The sequence below is a fragment of the Aptenodytes patagonicus genome, chromosome 2, assembly GCF_965638725.1.
Source record: "Aptenodytes patagonicus chromosome 2, bAptPat1.pri.cur, whole genome shotgun sequence".
Taxonomy (NCBI): domain Eukaryota; kingdom Metazoa; phylum Chordata; class Aves; order Sphenisciformes; family Spheniscidae; genus Aptenodytes; species Aptenodytes patagonicus.
The window spans coordinates 163,471,740-163,494,066 of NC_134950.1; the positions used below are offsets into that span (position 1 = coordinate 163,471,740).

A 22,327-nucleotide genomic window follows, 5' to 3' on the forward strand; every position below is an offset into this window, starting at 1 on the left:
ACCATCCTTTTAAAGGCTTATCAAAGACAATTTCTGTCACAGCAGTTCCCCCTTCCCCAGGGGCTGGGGACAGCTGGGAGCTCATGGTTACCCTCCTCTCAGGTATCAACCAGGGAAGTACATCTAGCAGTGTCACACTGTACCTCCAGTTGTTCACCTGGATTTTTAACTAACACCCACTGAGAGAACACCTGATCCCTCTCCCAGTTAAACCCCTGTAAAACCAGTGCCTTTCCTTCGGCTCGGAGAGCAGCAGGTTTTGATTTCAAACAGCTTTGAACAAGATGAAAAGAAACAGATCCTTTTTTAACCAGATTCAAACTGTTAAGCACGTAGGCAGAACTGCCGCATGTGTTTCTTTTTTTCCAGCAGCAGAAACACCGCTGATGTGAGCTGTGTCTTCAAAAGTCCCCCACAGATGCAGCCCCTCCCCGTGGCAGCGTGCTGTTTCCTTCCCATTTCCATTCCTGCTGTTCTCCTTTTTTTTAATCAAAAGGCTCCCCCCTGTGAACTGGGTGCAGTTGCAGTACATCTGCCTGGCTGGCAGGATAAAAGGACCCAGCACTGTATTCAGCAGCCTTGCATTAGCCACCAGCAATACAGAGCAGGGAAACGCCACTGTGCACCTTGGTGCGACATAAAGCACGACGATGGGGAGGAGCAAAGAGGGCAGCTTCTACCTAATTCCTATGGGTTTTTACCTCAAATCTGCAAACAAATATAACACTCAAAGGAGCCCAAGTGGTCCGAGTTTTCACACCTCTTACAGCGTCAAATTATTCCCCAAAGCTGCTCCTTGCTAACAGACACGGCCACGGCAGGAGGCACAACCTTGCTACTGAGTTACTTTGAGAGAAAAGCACTAATTTTAGTGGAGCCGGGCTTGAAAGGGAAATGGGGAATCTGTTTTTGCTAATGGCTATAAAAAGTATGGAAAATCAGCTTGCTGGTCCAACATGTGAGAGTGTGACCACCACGTTGCCTGCAGCAGGGAAGTCTATTTTTCCTGTTCTTTTTAAAAACATCAGTGGGAACAGAATTAGGCAGTTACGGGAAGTAGGTGTTAGCAGAACCCAGACAAGAAGGAGAAGTGAAGTCCAAGGACATCTCCTGCCTCTTCCAGCCATCTTTGATTCACTAATTGTTCCCTTTGATATTATCCTAGCAATTGAATGTATTTTCCAGCTCTTCATCTTAGGTCATTAAGCCATTTCTCAGGCAACATCACAGTACTGACTTTCAGGCTCATTTTCACCCTTTGCACAACTCCAGTTCCTGCTCCTCCTTGCACACCACCAGGATCCTCCCTGCTTGCCTGGGCTTCTCCCCCGAGTGACTCTGCAGCCTGTCCTCCCCGTGCAACATCATGCTGCCAATGCCCTCCTCATTACCCGTTCCCTTTCATCTCAGTTCTCCCAGGTGACCTTCATGCCACTGGCCCTGTCCCTGGGCTGGACTCTTCACTCAACCTGGCATGGTGCAGGGATGTAACAAACATAAGGCATTGAACGTCTGAGGCCACCTATTTTGGTACCTCAGGAGGACATTTGACTCAGGCTCAACAGCAGTCAGTGACTCACATGGGAATGGTTAGAGTTCAGCAGGCTTGGGAGAAATTAGGTTACCTATGGAGGCTCCTAAATATAGGGTTAGGCATATAGGAAAATCTTGACCTCCTCAAGACATCAAGCTACTCAAAAAACCCACAAACACAACCCCCTATTTGACCACTACAGTGTTACTTCTGCTTTTCTAAGGTGCGATATATTTCACAAACAGGACTTTCTCCAGTACATTTCTCCTTCCAAATTCAGAAGTTGCTGCATGTGCCAAAGGATGATTTTCTCAGTCTAACAGCAGCGCGTGTGCCCCACCAGCACCCCAGCTCTGCAGAGAAGCTGAGCACTGAGGCGCTGCTAAAGCCAAGGTACAGAGCTCCTCCCCAGCTTGCTCCTGCAGACTGTATTAATTTTTAAAAGAACCAAATTGATTTCTCATTTCATTCTCTCTAGCAGTAATGAACAAAACAGCTACATGGCAGAAATGCTCTCCTCCATGGCCTATTACAGTATGTTAAAAAGCCATTAATTCCCAGGTTTCCCATCTTTAGTGAATAGGTTACTGTCACTACTGAACTTAGGCAATTGCCCAGCAGATGAAAGGTAGGAGCAGAGCAACTTCTCTTCAGTACTCTCAGAGTACAGATACGTGGAAATCTCTGAAGAAGATGATCCAGGATGGGGTCTAAAATAAAAATTATGGTTCAAATGATTTAACATTTTCCTCTTTTCTTTTTCATTGTGGCAGTCGTGACAGAGCATGAGCCCTTATCTATTCTGCTTTGGCAACATAGGATGTCACTTCATGAAGGTGTTTAGATTAAGAATAGTAATCAACTGTCTCTAAAGCACATGGACACTTCCACTGACACCAACACTACCTAAAAGTGTGTGCTTATTTAACTAGCATCCATGTTTTCAAGAATCACAACAGAGAGTTTCTGAAGGCCATCCCCAGCAAAACCTCCATGTGGGGGTGTGCGAGCAGCACTGCCACACACTTCCATGAAGTACTAGACCAGAAGAGCCTCCTTCAGTCCTTCCCCGCTGGTCCACACAGCGTTTTCCTTTAGAGCCATGTCTTTGCCTCAGCATAAGTTCGCCCTTATGGCTCCTCGGGGTTGTGGGGCTCTTTGCAATTGGAGCTGGAAGTTCACTGACACCTTAACCACTGCAAACCAATGTGCTGTACTGCAGGTAACTTGCTGTGTGTCTTAGAAAGTATTTCAAGAATATTTGAAAAGCCAGAGCACTCACAAAAATACTGCAAAACCAATCTGCCATGCAGTAGGATATGAGGTTTGGTATACCAGAATTGGGAGTGGGACAAGTTTTCTTTGAACCATTAAGACCATGGTAAAGTAAACCCATTCACTTAAGCCTTTTTAACACATATTTAAAATACATTGAAATTAATTAACTAGTATCTCTGTTTAGCAAGGTGGGCAACAAAGCAACTATCCCAATAAAGTAACGCAATTTTCTTTATGCCGTCACCAGATTTACACTAACAAAACCACCTGTGAGCAGTTTCTAGCTTACATTCATTTAACATGAGACAGGAACTGGGGCAAGCGTGTGGCCCTCATCTGGCAGCACCTGCATTCAAGGGTGCCTGCACGGAGGTATAGCTGCTTCCTAACACAGACCGCAAACACGCAAGTCAAGACTGCAACCTGCACTGCCCAAGGAAGATGACTTTGTTCCTCCGATCACAAAGAGAAAGATGAGTTTTTCACTCGTGCCAACAGCCCAACCTTGGCAAGGGAAAGGCTCCTGCTGCCTTACAGTTCGGGTGGTTGCTTGGAAACGGTCAATCTTTTGGTCCATGGACGAGCAGCCCGGAGAAGCCTGCACTCCAGCTAACTGCTCTCTAGCAGGACAATCTTAGTCTTAAGGGCTGTCAAAGCAACACCTTAATGCAAACCTTTTTCACAATGAAAAATATTAGCACTTACAAAGTTCTTAATATCTATGCAAAGCAAGCTATAAATAATTCATTTACTCCACATGGATCTGCATCATTTGAAATGCATCAATGCTTCTATCAATACAGTGCAATGGATTTACACTGCGCAGAATAGACTTGGGGGCATTTGGGCTATCCAAGTATTGTTGATCTGAGCATTATTACTAAAGGTAAACTGAAATAAATTACCTCAGTTACTACACGATGATTTTTTTCAGCATGGTAAATGAAACTTATTAGTTCTAGGTCATTAAATTCAATATTAGACTTTAAAAGAGCCTAGAGATTCTATGATGTTATTAGTAAAACATGCAATAAAACATATGTGCTTCAGTATTAAAAGAATTACTCTATTATATTTAGATATTAGTTATTAGTGCATTTTTCAGGAGGACTTTTGAGATAAAAGCCTAGCTGCTGTTCTCAGATGCAAGATAGGCACACGGTGGTTCTGGCTCTCACTGAGTGGCAGGTTTCCAAATAACTGAGCCATTTCTGAAAATGCCATTCAAAGCCGTTTGCTAATTTACCCACTATTCCTCTTTGGATAAGAATAAATACTATTTTGCCAGTGTTTCAGGTGAAGCAAGTGGGCAGGGACCTCAGAGAGCAGGGCTTGATTTTCAGATTTTTTTTTTTAGTCAACTTCCTATGACCCTGAACGTGTCCTTTGGTGTCCTGTGCCTCAGTGCTCCTCACTGCTTGAATATACATTCATTTCATGATGGATCTTCATTTCAACCTTTATTCTTTTCATGTGGCTACAACCTCTCTGCAAGGACTGTCTCACCATGTCTGGCCAGTGTCTAGCACAAAGAAGATGCACTCCTAGTTGGAGCCTCCAGTTGCTAAAGTACAGCCCAAAATCCTGGCAACAGCCACTGCTACATACACTGTCTTGCAAGATGCCAACAGCAAGGCTGGAAAAACATCCTCCAAGAAGTAATGACAGCACGTTGCATCCAATCAATCGCAGTAACCATAGGCAGTATATTATAGGCTGCCACTATGTTTTTCTAACTACAACAGCAGCCAAGTACTTTCAGTGTGGGCAAAATGTATTTGCCATTAAACACAAAGAGAGAAGATAAGCATAAGTCTCCGCAAGTGGTGTGTGCGATTCAGCCTCCACCACTTCCTTTGACATTGGGCACAATGCTGCCTCCCCGTGAAAAAGGAGGAGTGCTCCCGAGATGCGAAGGGGCAGGGAACCAAGAACAGGGAGTCAGGTTCACAGCTGATAGGAATCACTGCAGCTCTGTAGGGCCACAAAGACAGCACCCATAACCTGACTGGCTTCTCAGGCCAGGTCCAGGTAATGACTACAAATTATTGTTTTCAGGACAACTGAAAACTCAGTCTACTGAGCTGCTCTTCAGCACGCAATGCAGGTACCCTTCTTTATCCCGGTTTTTGTCCACTATTACAGGAACATTGCAGCATCCCACTGAGCTTTTCAGAAACCTCAGCTAAAATCCTGTGTGAGAGGAATTACAGGAAAAACTTAGTAATTGCGAAGCCTAATTACAAAGTAATGTGGAGCTTGAGAGCAGAACTGCTGAGCATTTAGAGACTAGACTAACGAGAGGGCCATCTGTCATCCGCGAGAGGGCTAACGAAAGGCCGGCACAGGACACTCCTGACGGTGTATGGAGGAGGATATGTAAATGAGGAAATGTCCAAATGCAACATTTAAGATACACAGTATGAAATGAGCTGCTAATTGGAGCTCGCATGCATGCTTAGCATATGGACAACATAATTATAGTTGTACAGTACAGGGAAGTTCACATTAGAGGATGGTAATACAACGGCACAGGGTGCGATGCACGGAGCAATGAGCAGAAGAGCGCAGGAGGAGGCATGGGGTGGATGGGGCTGGAAAAGAGACGCAGCTCGGATTCTTTGCACTTGGATTGCAGGGCAGGGCGATGCCATTTGGTCACCAGCACAATCTCAAACTTCCTGTTCTACACTGCTTTATACCTGCTATAGTATACCACATATACTATACTATACTACGATATACTATGCCGTCCTGAAGAGTGAAACCTTCACAACAAATCCAGTGTTTACTTACACTACAGGGCAAATCTAATTGATAGCAGTCCCTGGAAGTGGAACTAGAAATAAACTTTGGAGCCATCAGTTCTGCTCTATGAATGCGTTGCTCCCTTCCAGAGCGCTTTTAACTGAGTCAATGACAACAATGGTCAGGGCAGTAGAAGACAGCAGCTAATTAAACAAAATATTCTTTACTCCCCCTAAACCACCGGATAAAAACGCAGACTGGAATTTGAATTTACAGTGGGATCACAGAAATTGTAAGAGGTTCAAAGTTCCATCTTTGGTACATCTCTCACTTCGTGCAAGTAAATTTAATTGCCATTCTAATATTAAAGATGCAAACACATCCAGTAACCAGCCGTGAGTTGCGACTGAAAGCTTAGAGAAAGCCTGTAATCTTTGCACTGAAAGTGTAGTTATGTCAGCTTTGAGACTGGTTCTCTTTTTTTTTTTTTTTTATTCCTAGCTCCTTTGAAATCAATGGAATGACAGAGCTATCGATCAGAAATACATTATTTTTCCACTTGCCCACTGCAAATCAAGAAAATGCTTAAACATCAGTTCATCCCATCAGTTTCAGTGAGCTTTCAGCATATTTTCAAGTGCCAACCTGAACAGAATTTTTTTTTTTTTTTTTTAATTTTAACACTTGCTTTAAGACTCATTCACGTCAAAGGAAAGACCTTGCTCCTTCAGAGGGTTTGAATCACCCCCTTACTTACTGGGAAGAACACAGATATTTTACTGACTGAACTCTTTTGGAAGCAAACCCCTCAGATGATTCAAATACTCCTAAACATGCAACACGCTTCATCTTTGGCGAGGCTACCAAACTCCCATCTTCTGCAATAATGAAGAGGGAAAGGAAGGAAATACAGCTCTGAAAAGCCAAGAGGACTGAATTTTGCAGATCTCTGAATGACCGTGATATTTCGCTATATAATTAGTAGGAGAAGAATGGGAAGAAGGATAGACAACAGCTACCTATATTTTATCAATGGTGTGTATTCCCCATCAAACGCCAACTCATTTTGTGAGTTGACATGCAATTTTAAACATGCAATTTTTAAATATGCAATTTTTCTGCTAAGGCATTCCAGCACTCTTTTATACTAAGTTTTATTAGTTTAGCTTTGGCTTATTCAGTGTCTTTCATTTGCATTCTAAAAACTGAGAATAAGAGACCAATAGCAATGTGTGCTTGGGAATTGAGCTACTGGTCTTTCATCTTGCTTATCAGGGACCTTAATCAAGATTTCACCACTTAGCCAGCCAGAGAAAGCTGTGAAAAGCAACTATAATGCAGAAAAGTAATTAATGTTGTAAAATGGCTTTGGGTCCTTGGATGAATGACATTGCAGATTAGCGTCTTGCCCTTAAATGTAAAGTCACCCTTGGGTAAATCTACAGAATATCTATTGGCTTCATAAATTTTCCTATCAGTATCAGTGGTATTAGTAGCACAGCAACAGAACAAGTCCTTCTAAAATATCTATGCATGTTGGCACAATACTACTTTGTTCTTTGCCCTTTACAGAAACAATATTTTAGTAATTTCAGATCAGGTGAGACTGATGTTAAATTGCATTGGAGTCAGTGAGAGTACATGGGAGGACAGAGATGGATTCTAAAACATTCAAGATTGGAGTCTTAATAAAAGTTTATATGGCACCAGTACGTGATCATAATTGGAAAAGCATGGGAAATACTGTTTTTTCACAGAAGACCGCAGTTCTGTGGGAAATATGCTTTACATCCATGTAAAGCTATACTCATCAGAGGGAGGATGTTATACATAGCTCCATGGCAATACTTCACTTTCTGTTCCTGCAAAACTTTATTTAATTCATTATCATTCCCTCATATTCTAGCAAATAAAGCAAATAGAAGTAAAGATCTCAATAAAACACCTCTTCCTTCATTAGGGCCATTAGGGATATCGGTGCTAAAAAAGGATGCTAGGAAAATAATTCTGAATTGCACTGCAGCTAATATTTCCACTATCCTTATTCCCAGAGAGTGGTTATGGGAAGCACCATTGCCCCAGAGTATGCAACCTGAAAAAGAGCTCCTGCCCATCGGCAGGTGTGTTTGTGAAGGTGCGTATCGTCTGCAATTGCTTTCCCTTGTAGTTGAACTGGTGGGAGAAGTTGGAGACAGCTGTGCTGAGGGTGGCTGGGGGACGTGTTAATTCAGCACTACCCTTTAACACCCTCTCTTTTCATTACAGGTATTAAAATTCTTCCCAATGTACATAGCAGACAAGGAAAGCCAAACACAGGGAAGGATTCGATCCAGTTCCCCATTAAATTCAAAAGAAAAACTAATAACTTCAGTGATAATAGAAGTTGGACTGGAACCTACATGAACGGCATACCACAAATCATTTTATTCTTGCCAAAGCTTGTTCAGACTGCAGCAATTTCCAGCGAGAGCTGGAATCTACATCCCCCAAAACAGCTCTACTCCAGCAAATACTATGTGCATTAATTCAAGTATTATTTGGTTTTCCCCTGACTAGGAAACATAAGGCAGCAGAGGATAAAAAGAGCACATGGCTTGTGTGCAAGCACCAGCCCAGCTGCTGCTGGACCACTGTCACTGTTTGCCTGTTCCTTAGCAATGCTTCACCTCTCTGCCGGGAATATAAACCTGAAGTTTTGTTTATGGTAAAACAATGACTGTGATAGTGCTCCAACCACTTCTTCCAACCACATGCTACATCACCTACTGAATGCTGGAAGCTCCTTGGGACAAAGGCTGCGGTTTTCAGTGCCTAGCTAGAAGCCCTCTGGAGAGCCTTAAATAAAAAATTATAATAACAGAGCAGTGGTGTTTGCATATTTATCAGGAAGAAAGCTGGAATAGGAATTTGAGGATTGAATTTTTGGGCATGGTTCTGGGCAACTAGCTCTAGCTGCCCTTGCTTGAGCAGGGAGTTGGACAAGGTGATCTCTTGAGGTCCCTTCCAACCTCAACCACTCCTTGATTCTGTAATTTCAGGAGCAAAATAAAGAACAGGAGGAATAAAGAAGTAAATAAAAAAAGATGCCCAGAAAGCGAGGAAGCAAAGCAAAGACACTGCAACACATTCATGCCTCACTCACCAGTTATCCATTTAGCCTCTGGGTCATGAATTTTGAAATCATCACTGAAGAGATCTTCCACTGTTATCTTCTTCTTCTGAGACAAGCTGTTGTCTTCAACTGTAAAACATTCAAAACCAAACTGCCATTACTTCTACTTTGAAATGTATCTGAAAGTACAGCAACTGTGAATAGTGCCATGTCATATCTCATTCGGAAACAGCCCACATTAAGCTTTCTGTCACACATAAGCCCCTGCCCATTGTCAGTGTTATAAAAGGAGCACATAGTGGTTCACAAGCAGAAACCTCCTGGTTATTTATGCCTGGACTCAGCAACTACAAAAAGACCAAGATATCATCCAAAACACACATTTTCAGACATAACCTGATCAAAAAAGGTTTTAAAAGTCATGAAAACACACTTATAGATGTCATAGTGCTATATAATGCTGACTATTCCAAAGAAAATTAGAGCTCCTTAACACTGAGACTATTCTGAAATCATTAGTTAAATTTAAAAAAAAAAAAAAAGTGACCAAGTTTTTAGAGCTTATATTTTTATTTCCTTAAAAACTGTCACGCAGAACCACAGTTGGAAAGGTATTTAGCCTTATAAGGGCTCAGAGAGATTACTTCAGGAATTCACAAAAGATTTTCCATGAGAATCAGACACTGCAGAAATATTTTTGAAAAATCCATGAGACATAACCCTAAATCCTTAGGTGTTGCATAGCTAGCCCATAATAATTTTCATTTTTACTGCAAGGATATACAGTTTCATTTGCAAACATGGAAATCTGGACAGCTTTTAAACTGAAGAACGAGACTGCCAGTTTAAGATGCTGTAAGATCAACTTGTAATAAAGTGTCCTTCATTTAGTTCATTCTTCCTAACCCTATGCTGTAGCACTCCACTTTTCCCACAAAGAAATACTCGCTGTACATCTTCCTCCACTGTCCTTCATACAGTCCTCTCCGCATTTCTCATGATTCAGTCAGAGCTTGCCAACAGATTTCTGATGCAAAGCACAATCTGAAGAAAATGCAGAACTGATTTCTGTCTGCGTATATATTATTGTTAAAAGGAAATCTGTCTCATCTAGGATGCCATCAAGACCAAACATGCATGAGTCAAACCCAATAAAACTAAGGCACAAATTTAACCACTTGAATTTTGCCACAGTGAGCATCTTCTCCTGTGCGAAAATTATACCTTCTCATTTCTATCACCACCTCTCCGCTGTGTAACAATTCCCATAAACACAACACAGAGGCCTCTGGGCCTGTAACTGAAGTCTTCATGTTGAATCAATGGATTCTTGGGCCTTACAGGTGAAGAGTATATATATTACATCACAGAACCGTATACCGGGTCCTTAGTTAATATGAAAATGGATTTTTATTTTCTCAAAGCTGAAATTTTTAGAGAAAAACTGAAACCAACAATTTTAATTAACATATTCGTTCTTTTCTTTTTTCTCCCAACAGTAGGGTTTTTTTTGTTATGACAAGCAGTCACCTTCTATGAATAATTTGTTTCCAACATTCAATTTTTTGCTGAAAAAATATTTTCATGGAAACCTTCCAGTCAGTTTAAACACATTTGGTCTTTAAAGGAATGTTTGAGGCCACATTCTGAGTATTTCCACAGCAGGTATGTGTGCTTCAGCATCTCTCCTCACTACAGCATCCTCATGCCTGAGGTCTATTGGTATCATGCAGCCTTAGCTATCTTTAACATTTTTTAGTACTAAACTTGTTACACTGAACACACTGGTGATTAGGAACAGTGGAAACAGACTCTCTGAAGCCCTTTTAGAGAGAAAAAGTCTGCTTTACTATACTAAATAGAAGCCCCTGAGCTACCGAGACCACTGAAAATTACCTATGAACAATGTTTTGTTGCACTAAAAGGTGTTTCAATATAAACTATCATTTTTACCAAATTAAATTATATTCTTCAATTTTCATATTTTTTCCCAGTCTGATTGAGGTTTCAATCACACCGCTCAATGTGGCTTCCAAATACCAAGACACATTAATACAAGTCCTCAGCCAAATCCCTCTGTGTGACAGCATTATGCCAAGTTCTTCTGCATAATTTTATTTATTAAAATGGAAAATATAGGTCAGAGGAACTCCAGAAAACTGTTCCAGTTAGTTCCCACCATGGTGCAAGGTCCCAGCACTGGATACCCAGGGAGATCAGGTGGTTCAGTGCAGGAGGCTGGAGCCCACATACAGCCCTGGGCTTACAGCTGTTTCAGGCGCTGCTTCCCAAGTGCCATCCTGAGGAACCTCTGTGCTGGAGATTTGGGAAGGGGAAGAGTGGGGATCCCTTCTCATTCCCTCTTTATGTGCAGGATGGATACAGCCAGTCTGGGAGCTGCACTACCTCTATGCCTTCACAGCACTTCAAACTCCTCGTAAGGGACAGCAGGAAGAGGGAGAGGTAGCAACTGAAGCATGCACATCCAGGAGCCTCCATAAGGCATGTTTCTTGTTGAGATTTCCTTACTGTCTCCTGCAGTGGGCTGTAATAGCTGCAATAGGTCCTATAATGAACCATGGACAACATTAATCTCAGCCATAGAGCTGGGGAGAAAACAAATAACTAAATAATCAATCAATCAATGATTTTTTTAGTAAAAAAAATCAGATTTACTGACTTTCATCTAACACATAGCTAAGTCAGAGCACTCATTAAGAATGCCTACTCCATTTCTCTGGCCCAATGGAGACATTTACAGAGGGAGAAATGTAATTGCAGGACCTCAGGTAGTCCACCCTCTCCTGAGCAGCAGTCTCTGAGCATGCCTTAGAGTGTCTAAGCCAGCTGGCAGACACGAGTTGTGTCCACACCCAACTGCAGAGACCTTGAGGCCTCCCTGGGTTTATGAAAGGAGAGGATCAAGCATGTGCCACCACCTCTTTCGCACTCATGTCCCCTGCCCCCAGCAGACCCAGATGGCAGCTGCCAACCAGGGCCTGACAGCACTGCAGCATGGCAGCAATGCAGGTGGCACAAGGACTTGTGATTTGAGTGCCAAGTCACAAACCTACCATCCAAACAGCAAAGTTACATGCTGAGAGAACCAACTGAAAACCATGTCCATTTTATTTTTGATTCAGCGTTAAAGGCATGATGGGAACCCTGCGTTGGTCAGACCTTTTGGGTTCATCTGTCTGGACCTCGTCCTTGAAGTCAGCGCACCCAAAAGGACAAGGGGTGAACTGATAAAACCTTGCTCTCCGTAACACAAACAGAACAAATATCCTCCAGAAACCCAGAAAACCAAACAGAAAAGGGCTATCATCTGACCTCTCTGCCTGTTTTGCCTCTGCAGTACCAATCCTTTCTTTCAAGCTTCCTCTCAACTCCAGCAATGCTCAGAGGCTGCTTGATGGGTCAGAAGGTTTCAGTCACCTTTGAGTGCCCACCTTTCTTTCCATCATCCCTGGGGCTCAGCTACAGGTCAGTGTCAGATGCTTTTCTCACACACCTCCTGGCCTATTGTGCATTGCAAGCACGTGGGTGAGTGGGTGTCCATGAATGTCCACCTCTCGGCAGACCTGATCCAGCACACCAGGAGCTCCCTTCCCACCTCAGCATACCTGCTTGATCCCCAGGCAAACCTGAGCCCCTGTTCCCCCAGATGACCTCCCTGTACCCAAAAGGCAGTGGCCAGACAAGGCAAACAGGCAGCCTCTCTCCCTTTTGTAAAATCCCACTTTTTTTAATGGCATATAATATACACTTACATATAACAATTGTGAACAAACAAATTACACTCCTGCACAGCTGGTCACAGGACATTTCCTTGCTCTTCCTGACTAGCAGAAATCATACAAAGCTTACTAGGCAATGCATTTGGCTGTCTGACAGCATGCTGTGAATTAATGCTATGCAATGACTACCTCAGTACCATCTCTGAAAAATGTTTCCTATGAATTTTGTAAAAATTTTAATGTGGAGTTGGGTGTACTTTCTTTTTTTCAGCTAAAAGTCAGATTTGAAAGGAGCAAATTTGATGTATATCTCCAGAAAGCTTTAAATATCAGGACCAGATGTGCAAAACATCCTTGTTTGCCTCCATTTCTAAACAGAAGGGACTAGAAAGCAGCCTTTTCCTTAGCAAAATGTCTAATGGAACTTTGGAGGGGGGGTTTAATCAAAATTTCTGTAGGATTGAGTCTTCTCTTCAGCTTTGACATTGTGTGTGTGCGCACACATGCATAACTATGAACTTTTGCACATGTTTATACAAATACACATAATACTGCTAGGCCGGGAGCCATACAGCTGCCTTATGCTGCGACAAGTGATCAACCGCCAATTAGGAAAGGCTCAGTCCCACACCTTTATCATTTGTCTCAATAGCTTCACATTTGTCAAAGGTGGGTGGAGCGGCAGGACTCAGACACACATGAAACCAAAGTCCTTCAGCGTAGGCAGTCGTGTGCATGCAGTATACTATAGTGTAATGAAATGTAAGCTTTCACCGGTTACTGCTTCTTTTGAGAATGTTGTTCTAGAATACCAAAGGATATACAAATCATAGAAATGTTGAAATTTTATTAGGATTTTTTAAAATAAGACCTAAGCGTTAGCTAGCAATAAAACACTGCTATTGTAATTACAATGTCTGCTGAATACAAAGAGCATTGTTCCCAGTTTATGAGCTAATCTTAAAGCAGGGTGAGTGACCTGCCTCTGAGAAACCCAAACCAGTAGGGATTTCAGCCTTTCTGAAGCTGAATCCAGAGTTAAAACCTTCTTTGAAGGTTTGGGCTGATTTGCAAAAGAATCTTGAAGAGATATAGAAATCCTTTTTTTTTCCTCAGTTATTAAATACCATAATCAGCATCTGTTCTGCTAAGCAAAACTCCCCCATTCCCCACTCTACCACTCATTCTTGGTTTTGCAGGAGACTACCCCGACTTTCACAGCATTAGGAAATACAACCATCATGATGCAAGTTATGGGTCCAGTTAACCACTTTTCTTTGTCTGAACATGGACTACAAGCCTGGATGCTGCGCTTTATCCCATACATGCCCCAAATTACTCTCTGTAAACATAGCATAGCATAGCATAGCATAGCATAGCATAGCGTGATGTTCAGCGCTGGGTTTAGAGCACCTCTGCATTGCGTGCCTTGGTGTTGTACTGCAAAACAGGCCTTCAAACCAACAGCAAAATACTTAGAGAAGAATGGTTTCCCAGCCAGGAAGAGGGCCAAGATAGACAGGTACAAGTAAGGAATTCAGAGATAAAATTCAAAAGGATATTTGTACTAGCAGGACAGCGTCAGGCTGGACTCCGACATTATCATCAGAAGGAAGACTTTAAAAATTTGAAATATTTGCAAGCATTGTGCTCTGCCATGCCAGACTGCATCACCTTGCTTGAGACATTTCCAGTGAAGAGATTTGTTTGTTTTTTTTTTTTTTCTGATGCCATTCTCACATTTGGCAGCAGTTCCCCATCCCATGAACATCCACAAAACTGCTTCTCCTCCTTCTTTCCCCGTCCTCTGTCCCTTCCTCTCCTCTTGTTCAAATATCCATCACTTATTTTTCAGCTTGACTACTAAAAGGTAAACATTTCTTCTTCCAGTGAACTATTTTATGGAAGGTAAATGCAGACTCTGCTTTTCCTTTTGGAGAGGCTCCTCTATCTTCCCCACTCCTGCCTTGTTGGGACGTGTTATCCCCAGTCAGGATTAGCAATGTAATACTTTTTACGTTTGTCAAGCCAGCCTCAATGTCTCACTTAGCACTGGCTGGTGGGGAATGCCTGTGAAATGAGCCTCCTGTTACCCTGTACCATAGTGCATCCTCGTAACATGCTCCAGAGCCCGTGTCCCAAGAGAAGACTAAACTCAGCTGCTGCCAAGCCACAGCAGCAACCTAAGCTGTCTATTTTACCCTTGGCAGAGTCTCACCATGAAGCAGTCTGGATCCATAATAAAAACAGAAGCAGTATTGAGCTCAGAGTTTTTGTATTGGCATGTAGGGGACAGTTCTGAAACATCAGCAGGGAAAAGAAAACAACCCAAACCCAGTTTTAGCAACTCAGGTAATTAGAAATCTCAAAAAACATGAATGGAAATTTTAGCATAGAAAATGACTTTGCATATTGCTAAGTTTTAAGCACAGAGACTCTCTCAAAGGTGCTATTTGGAGTCGTTGCTAATTGCATACTAATAACTGTGTGATTTCCGTGTATACATGTGTATGCATACAAACATGCTCAGTACACCTTTTCTGTCTAGGCACTTACCTGGACAACAGCACTGCAGTATCTACAGTCGTAATAGTAATTTCTGATTTTATGTATGATTTTCTTATGGAGAGGTGGGAGTAGGGTTCAGAAGTCCTAAATGAGGTCTATAGTAGACCCCAGAACTGAAACCAGAGCTGCTAAGTCCTCACCGGATATCATTCTGACCATCCTTATAAAGAAATCATTATTACAAGTGGTCTTGTAAAAGGAAAGACTTGTGACTGAGACTGTATTTAGGACTGTACAGGTATGTTTATGCTTCTCCCCATGTATCCATCTATGTGCAATCCTGCTCTTCAATGCAAGTGGCACCCATGGTCTCATCTATACAGTGCGAGCCACTGACAGCTTCTTGAAGCCCACAGTATGGTTTTAGGAATCTAGGCTTCCACGTGCATTTTTTGAAAGTCTGGGACTGCACTTCTGTAAAATAGAAGGCGACATTTCCATACCTAATGGGTAAGGGACGGTATTTGTCACTGCAAATAAATGGTGCCTGATGTAAGTACAGTCCACAGACCATGCCCCAAAACATGTCAGAGATGAACTGCACTGTCCAAAGGTGTTAAATCAGAACCCTAGCGAAAGTAATTTAAAAAATGATCCTTAATTAAGTTTAACCTTAATTAATTTAATTATTTAATTACTCTGTCATGACCATTAGCTACTTACATTTACATTGAAAACTTCAGGATAACATGAAATAAACTGAACATGGCATGATGCTAAATAACCAGAAGGATAACATAGTGATTGTTTCACTCATTTTCAAATTAAATCAGTGGAGTCCTGTATTTCTTGATTTATCACTGTCTCCAGTCTACCATACAGCAGGACTGTGGGATAAGAATTGTGTCAGGGAAGGTGGCCCAGATCTGCTGAATTGCATGTCAGCTCACACGCTATGAGCTAGAAATTTCTGCCCCACAACTTCCATCTCATTTTTCCACGTCACTGTCTTGTGTTCTTCCATTTCCTACAGTTTCATTTCTCCCCTGCCTCTGTTCCCCTCCTCAGCTCTGTGCTCTCTGTCCTGCTGTCCCCTAGAAACACTCTCATGTACTCATCCAAGAAGGAGCCCCTTTTCTTCTCCTCTGTGTCCCTCTGCAGGGGACCTTCTGCCTTCACCTGTGTTTTGTAGCTGCTCACCCTTTCTGACACTGAATTCTCTTTTCTATGTCTCGTCTCTCATTTCTCTCATTCATTTGTCTTTTCATATTCAGATCACAAGCTTCTCAGAGCCGCAAAAGCACATTATTTCTACTCTGTAAGTAGTCATGGAAATTTACAGGGCTGTATAAATATGTAATAATCAATAATCATAATGATATACATTAAAATTCAAGCCTACCACCTCAGCAGCTACTGTAAGAGAAGTAATTTACAGAGGCTACATGCACAGAACTTTGTTGAAACTTGGTAAGGGGATTAATTTAAAGAATCCCTTATTGGGAAGTTATTATTATTTGCTGTGCTTAAGTGCTATCTGGCACATAGTTCTCTGGAATTCCTTTGTAAAGCTGGAACACTATGGTCTGATTTAAAAATCAATACAGCTGAACGGGACGGGATTTAGATGCCTAAGCAGGCATCTAATGGCATCTAATGCCATTTTAGATGCCCTAGGATATGCCACCCAACTGGTGGCTGCTGCTGTGGGCATGAACTTCAGGAAGTCCTGTGTCCTGACTGCCCTATGTAGATGTCTCTCATACCCTGGCACATCTAAATGACACTTCCCATCTATGTTTAGGCAACCAAGTTTCACCCTTGTACCTTCAGCTCAGCAGCCCTTATTTTTGAATAGAAATATAAAACTCTAAAACAATCTACCTAAGAATGGCCTTGAACTCAGCTCACATCAAGCTAAAGAACAGGAAGGATAATTCCTTTGATGTTGACTTTGCAGTCAGTTTGCAATCCCTTTACCCTTGGAAATGTAAAATTACAGAAGAAAAACAGAATGGAAGTGAGCTAAAGGTTATAAATACCTGGTGTCAGGAGTATAACAGAAGTGACAATCAGGGAGCAGATAACGAGAATAACAAGCAAGGCAATTGCGATTCCTTTCCAGTTTCTTTGAGGAGGATTACTCCCCACCAGCTCCTAGAAACATCAAAGGAAAATGAACATTTAGAAAAGGCACTTAGACAAGGGAACAAACAACAGAATCCAAACAGCAACGTATGTCCGCAGGACCACAACATGCACCCTGCAACCATGGTGGGTGAAGCCCGTAAGCTAAATACAATTCATACCATTATAATACATTGCGGTACAATTGAATCCGTCCCAAGTCAGATTATACAATGAATAAATGCAATGCACCCATAGGATGCTCGGTAGCATCCCGCACTTCCCACCGCCTCCTCGCATAACGGGCACCAGCGGCCCACACCAGCACTCATCCAAACTCACTTATCAAAAGCCAATTTCCTACCAACCCTCATTAAGTCTGGGAATAAAGAGCTTTACAGTAACTTTCAAGAGACTTTTACAATAAGATGCCGGAGAAGAATACAGGAAGATAAATAATTCACAGGGGCATGTACGGAGATAAAAATCAATAAGGATATCCCCATGGTGAACTTTTCCGCTTTCCCAGAAAACATCACATCTCGCAGGCCACCTTGCATGCATTCCTAGGTTGGTAGGTCTAAGGACATGAAGATAGGCTTCACATCTAGCATATGCATTAAATTTAATCACGTCCTTAAAACTTTAGAATAAAAGCGCCATCACTATTCACTGATTAGCTCTGACTTCACTGCGGTTGTACCATATGTTCTGTCTATGATGTATACAGAACCCCTGCTCTCGAGACTGAGGTTTTTATGAAGTGCTGTGTTCGCATTCACAAGATCTTAAATATTTATTGCACTGTATCCCCTTCATGCTTTTTGCTGGATTCCCCTTAGCACTGTGCATTAAATGTGATTTCATGCACGCATTTCATGCACGCATTGAAGCATCCCCAGGAACTGTATGAAGTATCAGTGCACTCCACTTTCCTGGCAGGCTGAATTCAATCAAGGGATCTGGCCTCACAGCCAGAACGACTCTGGATGCTCCTCCTCCTTGTCAACCTCACCAGTTTAGATTTTTTGCCTCGTTTCCTTTATTATGAGGGATTGTGGGTCTAAGACAGACCTGCTGGTACTTCTTTAAAGATTCTTCTTTCTTCCTTTTTAAATTTTTTCAGGAAAATAAACAGCTTTATAATAGACTAAGTTCTTCTGTAATTCCGAGAGTTTGTTTCATTTACCATAACTTTTTCTCATACAGAGCAACATGGCCTGAACAGGGAGGTCAGGCAAACCTCACAGTTTTGATTTCAGAAAACACTAGAAAATATTTTTCAACTTTTTCCATATCAAGAATCCATTTCACAGAAAAAGATAATGTTGAGACTTTCTTCATATATGTTTGGGGATCTATCCATTACAAAGGCTATAAATCTTCAATGTAAAGCCAGGTTTGAGGCATTAAACACCTGAGTTAGCATCTGAATTTCATTATTTATTCTAGTTCTGGAAAAGACACAATGGTTCTCTTCCTTCTGGCAAAGAAGGGTAGAGGTTAGCACCCCTCCCCTTCTTGCCTTCCCTCATTTGCACTTGGCTTTCTATTTGAAATGAATAATAATTAGAAGGAACAAATTTATAGTTTATTATTCTTACCAGAGAAAAATCTGAAAAGTAGGTCAGGAGCCTTGAGAAATGCAATTTTGCCAACAAGCAAACAGAAAGAATACAAATACTTGCATTTTTATAGTGTCTTCACCCTAAGTACGAATACAAATGTTAATTTACTCTTCTAACACCTTTTTTAGGAAACTGTTATGGTCTCCATTTTTCAGGTGATGCAAATAGGCTCAAAAGAGAGTCTGTGACTTTCCCAGGGTCACATACAAATTGAGAAATAAAGCCAGGAAAAGAATCCAGGTCTTGTTAGTAAGTGGCAGAAATATTCTTCCTTTCACAGCAGGGCACAGTGGGACCTAAAGGGATGACAGGAGAACTGAGGAGAAGCAGCTGAGAAACCACGGTGCTTCTACCCAGCCAAGCCCTAACAGCATCCGAAGGACAGAGGTAAGACGCAGGCAGCACTACAGGACTGATGGCAACAGTCACATTCCTGAAAATAATCTAACAACCCTCTCCCCCCCCTAATGGTCAGAAGTTTTAAAATTGAAAAAAGTAGTTCACAGACTTGAATTAGATCTACAAACCCAGATGTAGTTCAAAAGCTTAATAAAACCTCGCATTAAGTGAGGTTTCCCCATCAATGGGTCCCAGCGTGATAGAAATCCACACACGTGCTTAAGCTTTCAGGATATCAATACTTCCACTGAATCCATTATCACACCATAATCCCATTAATTCTTCAGTCATCCAATCAATATTCGAGCAAAATCACAACAAAAAAGACTGGGAATTTCTAGTGTATCAAGAGGAGGAAAACTATTCATAAGCAAAACTTTGGGGTTTAATACACTGCAAGGAAGCAGAAAGGAACGTTTTCACTTTATTTTCAAAACCCCATCAGGAAATTTGCCCTGATAAAAAGCAAGAAGAGATAAATGACATTTCAAAGAAAGGTGAACAGTTTTATTCAGCACAGGTTTGGAAAGCAGCTTTTTTATTCTTCTTGGTCATTTGAAGTCTCTTTCGATGGAATCACTTACAGTAAATCTGCTGCACACACATCGTACCATATATATGCTAGCACCGACGCCTTACATCTTTCCTATCTGTATTTCTGTTAATTCCAGAGGGACGCTGTTGTGTCACTGTGACCAGCTTTTACTTCCAGGAGATTACAGCCTCACCACCGGTCCATGATACGCCATGCCCTTGGCAGCAAACTCCCACCTCTTCAACAGGAGTTCCCAGCGGACATCAGCTGCCTATTCACATTGCTCAGGAAAGCCTCTGTGCTTGGGACCAAAGCCAGGAGGTGTCTAATTAAGCCCTAGGCAGGTACAGATTCAAGCACATAAATAATATTCTTGAAGTGGCACCTCAAAGGGTTTGTTTCCAATGCACAGCACAAAGCTATAATTTGCCCATTCCTGAAAGATCCCAGCTTGCAGATGCAAACACAGAGATCTAAACCAACCAGCAAGCAGATACCTTTCGTGAACCATGGCTGTTAATCCTAAAGATACCACTTTGGTTTTAATACTGAAACCTGAGCATATGGAAATAAACCAAGCACGCACAATTTCTGCTCTGACAAAATTATTCTACTGAAAACAGCATAAAAGGAAACATTAAAACACAGTCACTCATCGGTAGGAGTCACCTGCTCTCTGCTTCTCTTGAAGAACTAACACAACGCCTGCATGACCTCTGCAAGCAAGCTACGGCCCTTCAGCCTGTTTTTTCTCCTTTTTTCCTTTGCTGTTTGTTTTCCACCCCCTTCTTTCTCTTACATAAAACCTTAATTGATTTTGGATTAGGAAAGTAAAACAGATGTTACCACAGGTTTTAACATAAGCACACTTCATTGATGCTGCATATTAAAAACTGTAAATGTTATCACTTTCATCTTCATTTATGATCGAAAAATAATGCTACCAACCTGTGAAGTTGACTTTGAAGCCATAAATCCAGACATCTACAGTATTTTAAGTCTCTAAAATACAGATCTGTGATGACATATTTTCCTGCCTGTGAAAGAATCACTGTACTGACATGTTATGGATGAAGGCTGGATGTACTCCAATCCAAGATGCTGTCAACAAAATTATTTCTGGCATGTTTATTTGAAACCTGCCAACAGTCTGCCAGCATGGTGGCCACATTAGAATAATATAATAGCTTCTTAAAACAAAAACTCATCAGCCACAACTTCTTTTTTTTTTTTCTAATAGCCATGTCTATATTGCTAAATGAAAGAAGGACAATATAGACATCACTTGTCAAGTATTGGTATTATTTAATAAAAGCTATATGTCCTGGACCAAAATCTCTGAAGGATCAATAGAGGGATAGTCATGGTGGGCCTTTTAGTCCTTTTCAACACGGAGTTGCCACTTTTGTGCAATAACAACAAAACCTAGGTGTATTATACTGGAATATATACATTCCAGAGACATGTGCTGTATGCGAGGGCCCTTGCTGAAGCAGGCGACACTGGGCCACGGCTGCAGACAGAAGACTGAGCTCTCCTCTCAGTTATGCCAGTGTAAATCAGAAGAAAAAAAAAAAAAAAAAGGAAAAAACTAAGAAATTAATGGTATGAAACAAAAGCAGGTGCAAGATCCCTTATTGGCTTCAGAGGTAGCAGGATGGGGTTTATAGCAAGGTTTTGTATACCTGTTTCCATACCTGCCATATACAAGGTTTCCATACCTGCCATTCTTGCAAGCTCTGCTTCTTGCTTTTTTTGATTTGCTTCTAAATTTTAACTAAGTAACCTGAAATACTACACACTCACAAACACAGTAAATGAAATATCTTCTAGTAAGCTTGTCAACGCACAGATAATTGAGGAATATGTACTCTATCTTCACCTCACGCTACCTTGTTCTGAATTAAAACTTTTGCCTGATGACGTAACATAGTGAGTGCAAAGTCTCTGGCAAGTCAGCTCACCAGTTTCAGAACATGGCCCAAAATAAAAACTTTGCTGAGGAATTAAGGTATGGGGAACGCTGTTGTCCCTGGCAAAAACTTCTATGACGTTCAGTGGAAAAATAATCTTGCTGTTAATTAGTTCTTTATAATACAAAATTGCTGCAGATTATAACTGCTAAACAGTACAACAAATGAAATAAAGAGTAGGTAACCCATACAGCTAGATTATTAACCTTGTGTTGCAAAAAATAAAGAGTAATTGCAACGATAATGGCAGTAAACTAGATGCATTGCAGTGGTTACAGCAGGAGGTTTGCTGAGACCTCTGGTTATATTGCTGATCGATACTGCCTTACTGTCTCATCGCACTCCTCCGCCTGTCTGGATCCTCTGCCGCTCTCCTGCCTCATCTTTAATTTAGGATGGAGGTTCTTCGTGGGCAGGAATCACGTTCGGTACCCTGCCTGGCGCAGTGGAAACCTCAGTCACTAAAGAACTTAGGCAGTATCGTAATACAGATAAACAATAATAAGCATGTAACTGCATCCTTCTCACCTCTGAATTAAAGCTGAGTTACTTTTGTTTGGGGTTTTTTAAATTTATTTCCTTTCCTTCTCCTCCCCACTCGCCTCCCTCTCCTCCTGCTGCTGCAGACCACCCTGAGCTGTGCTCCAGCTGAAGCGTGATGCTGAATAGCAATCGGTTTGCAGATAGACTCAGAGAGCCTGAGGCTACAGTAAACTCAGTTGTTCAGATGCTAAAGGTGACACTT

General features: G+C 41.7%; 1 protein-coding gene across 3 annotated transcripts in view; it reads right to left on the reverse strand.

The window, feature by feature from the left end:
• DPP6 (dipeptidyl peptidase like 6) overlaps window positions 1-22,327 on the reverse strand; it is a 525,902-nt gene that overhangs the window by 172,360 nt on the left and 331,215 nt on the right. For all 3 annotated transcript variants that reach the window (XM_076331931.1, XM_076331929.1, XM_076331930.1), the window contains exons 2-3: window positions 16,963-17,077; window positions 8,703-8,801 (exon numbers count right to left, since the gene is read on the reverse strand). In XM_076331931.1, the coding sequence (XP_076188046.1) occupies window positions 8,703-8,801; window positions 16,963-17,077 (214 nt within the window). The remainder of the gene's footprint in view (window positions 1-8,702; window positions 8,802-16,962; window positions 17,078-22,327) is intronic.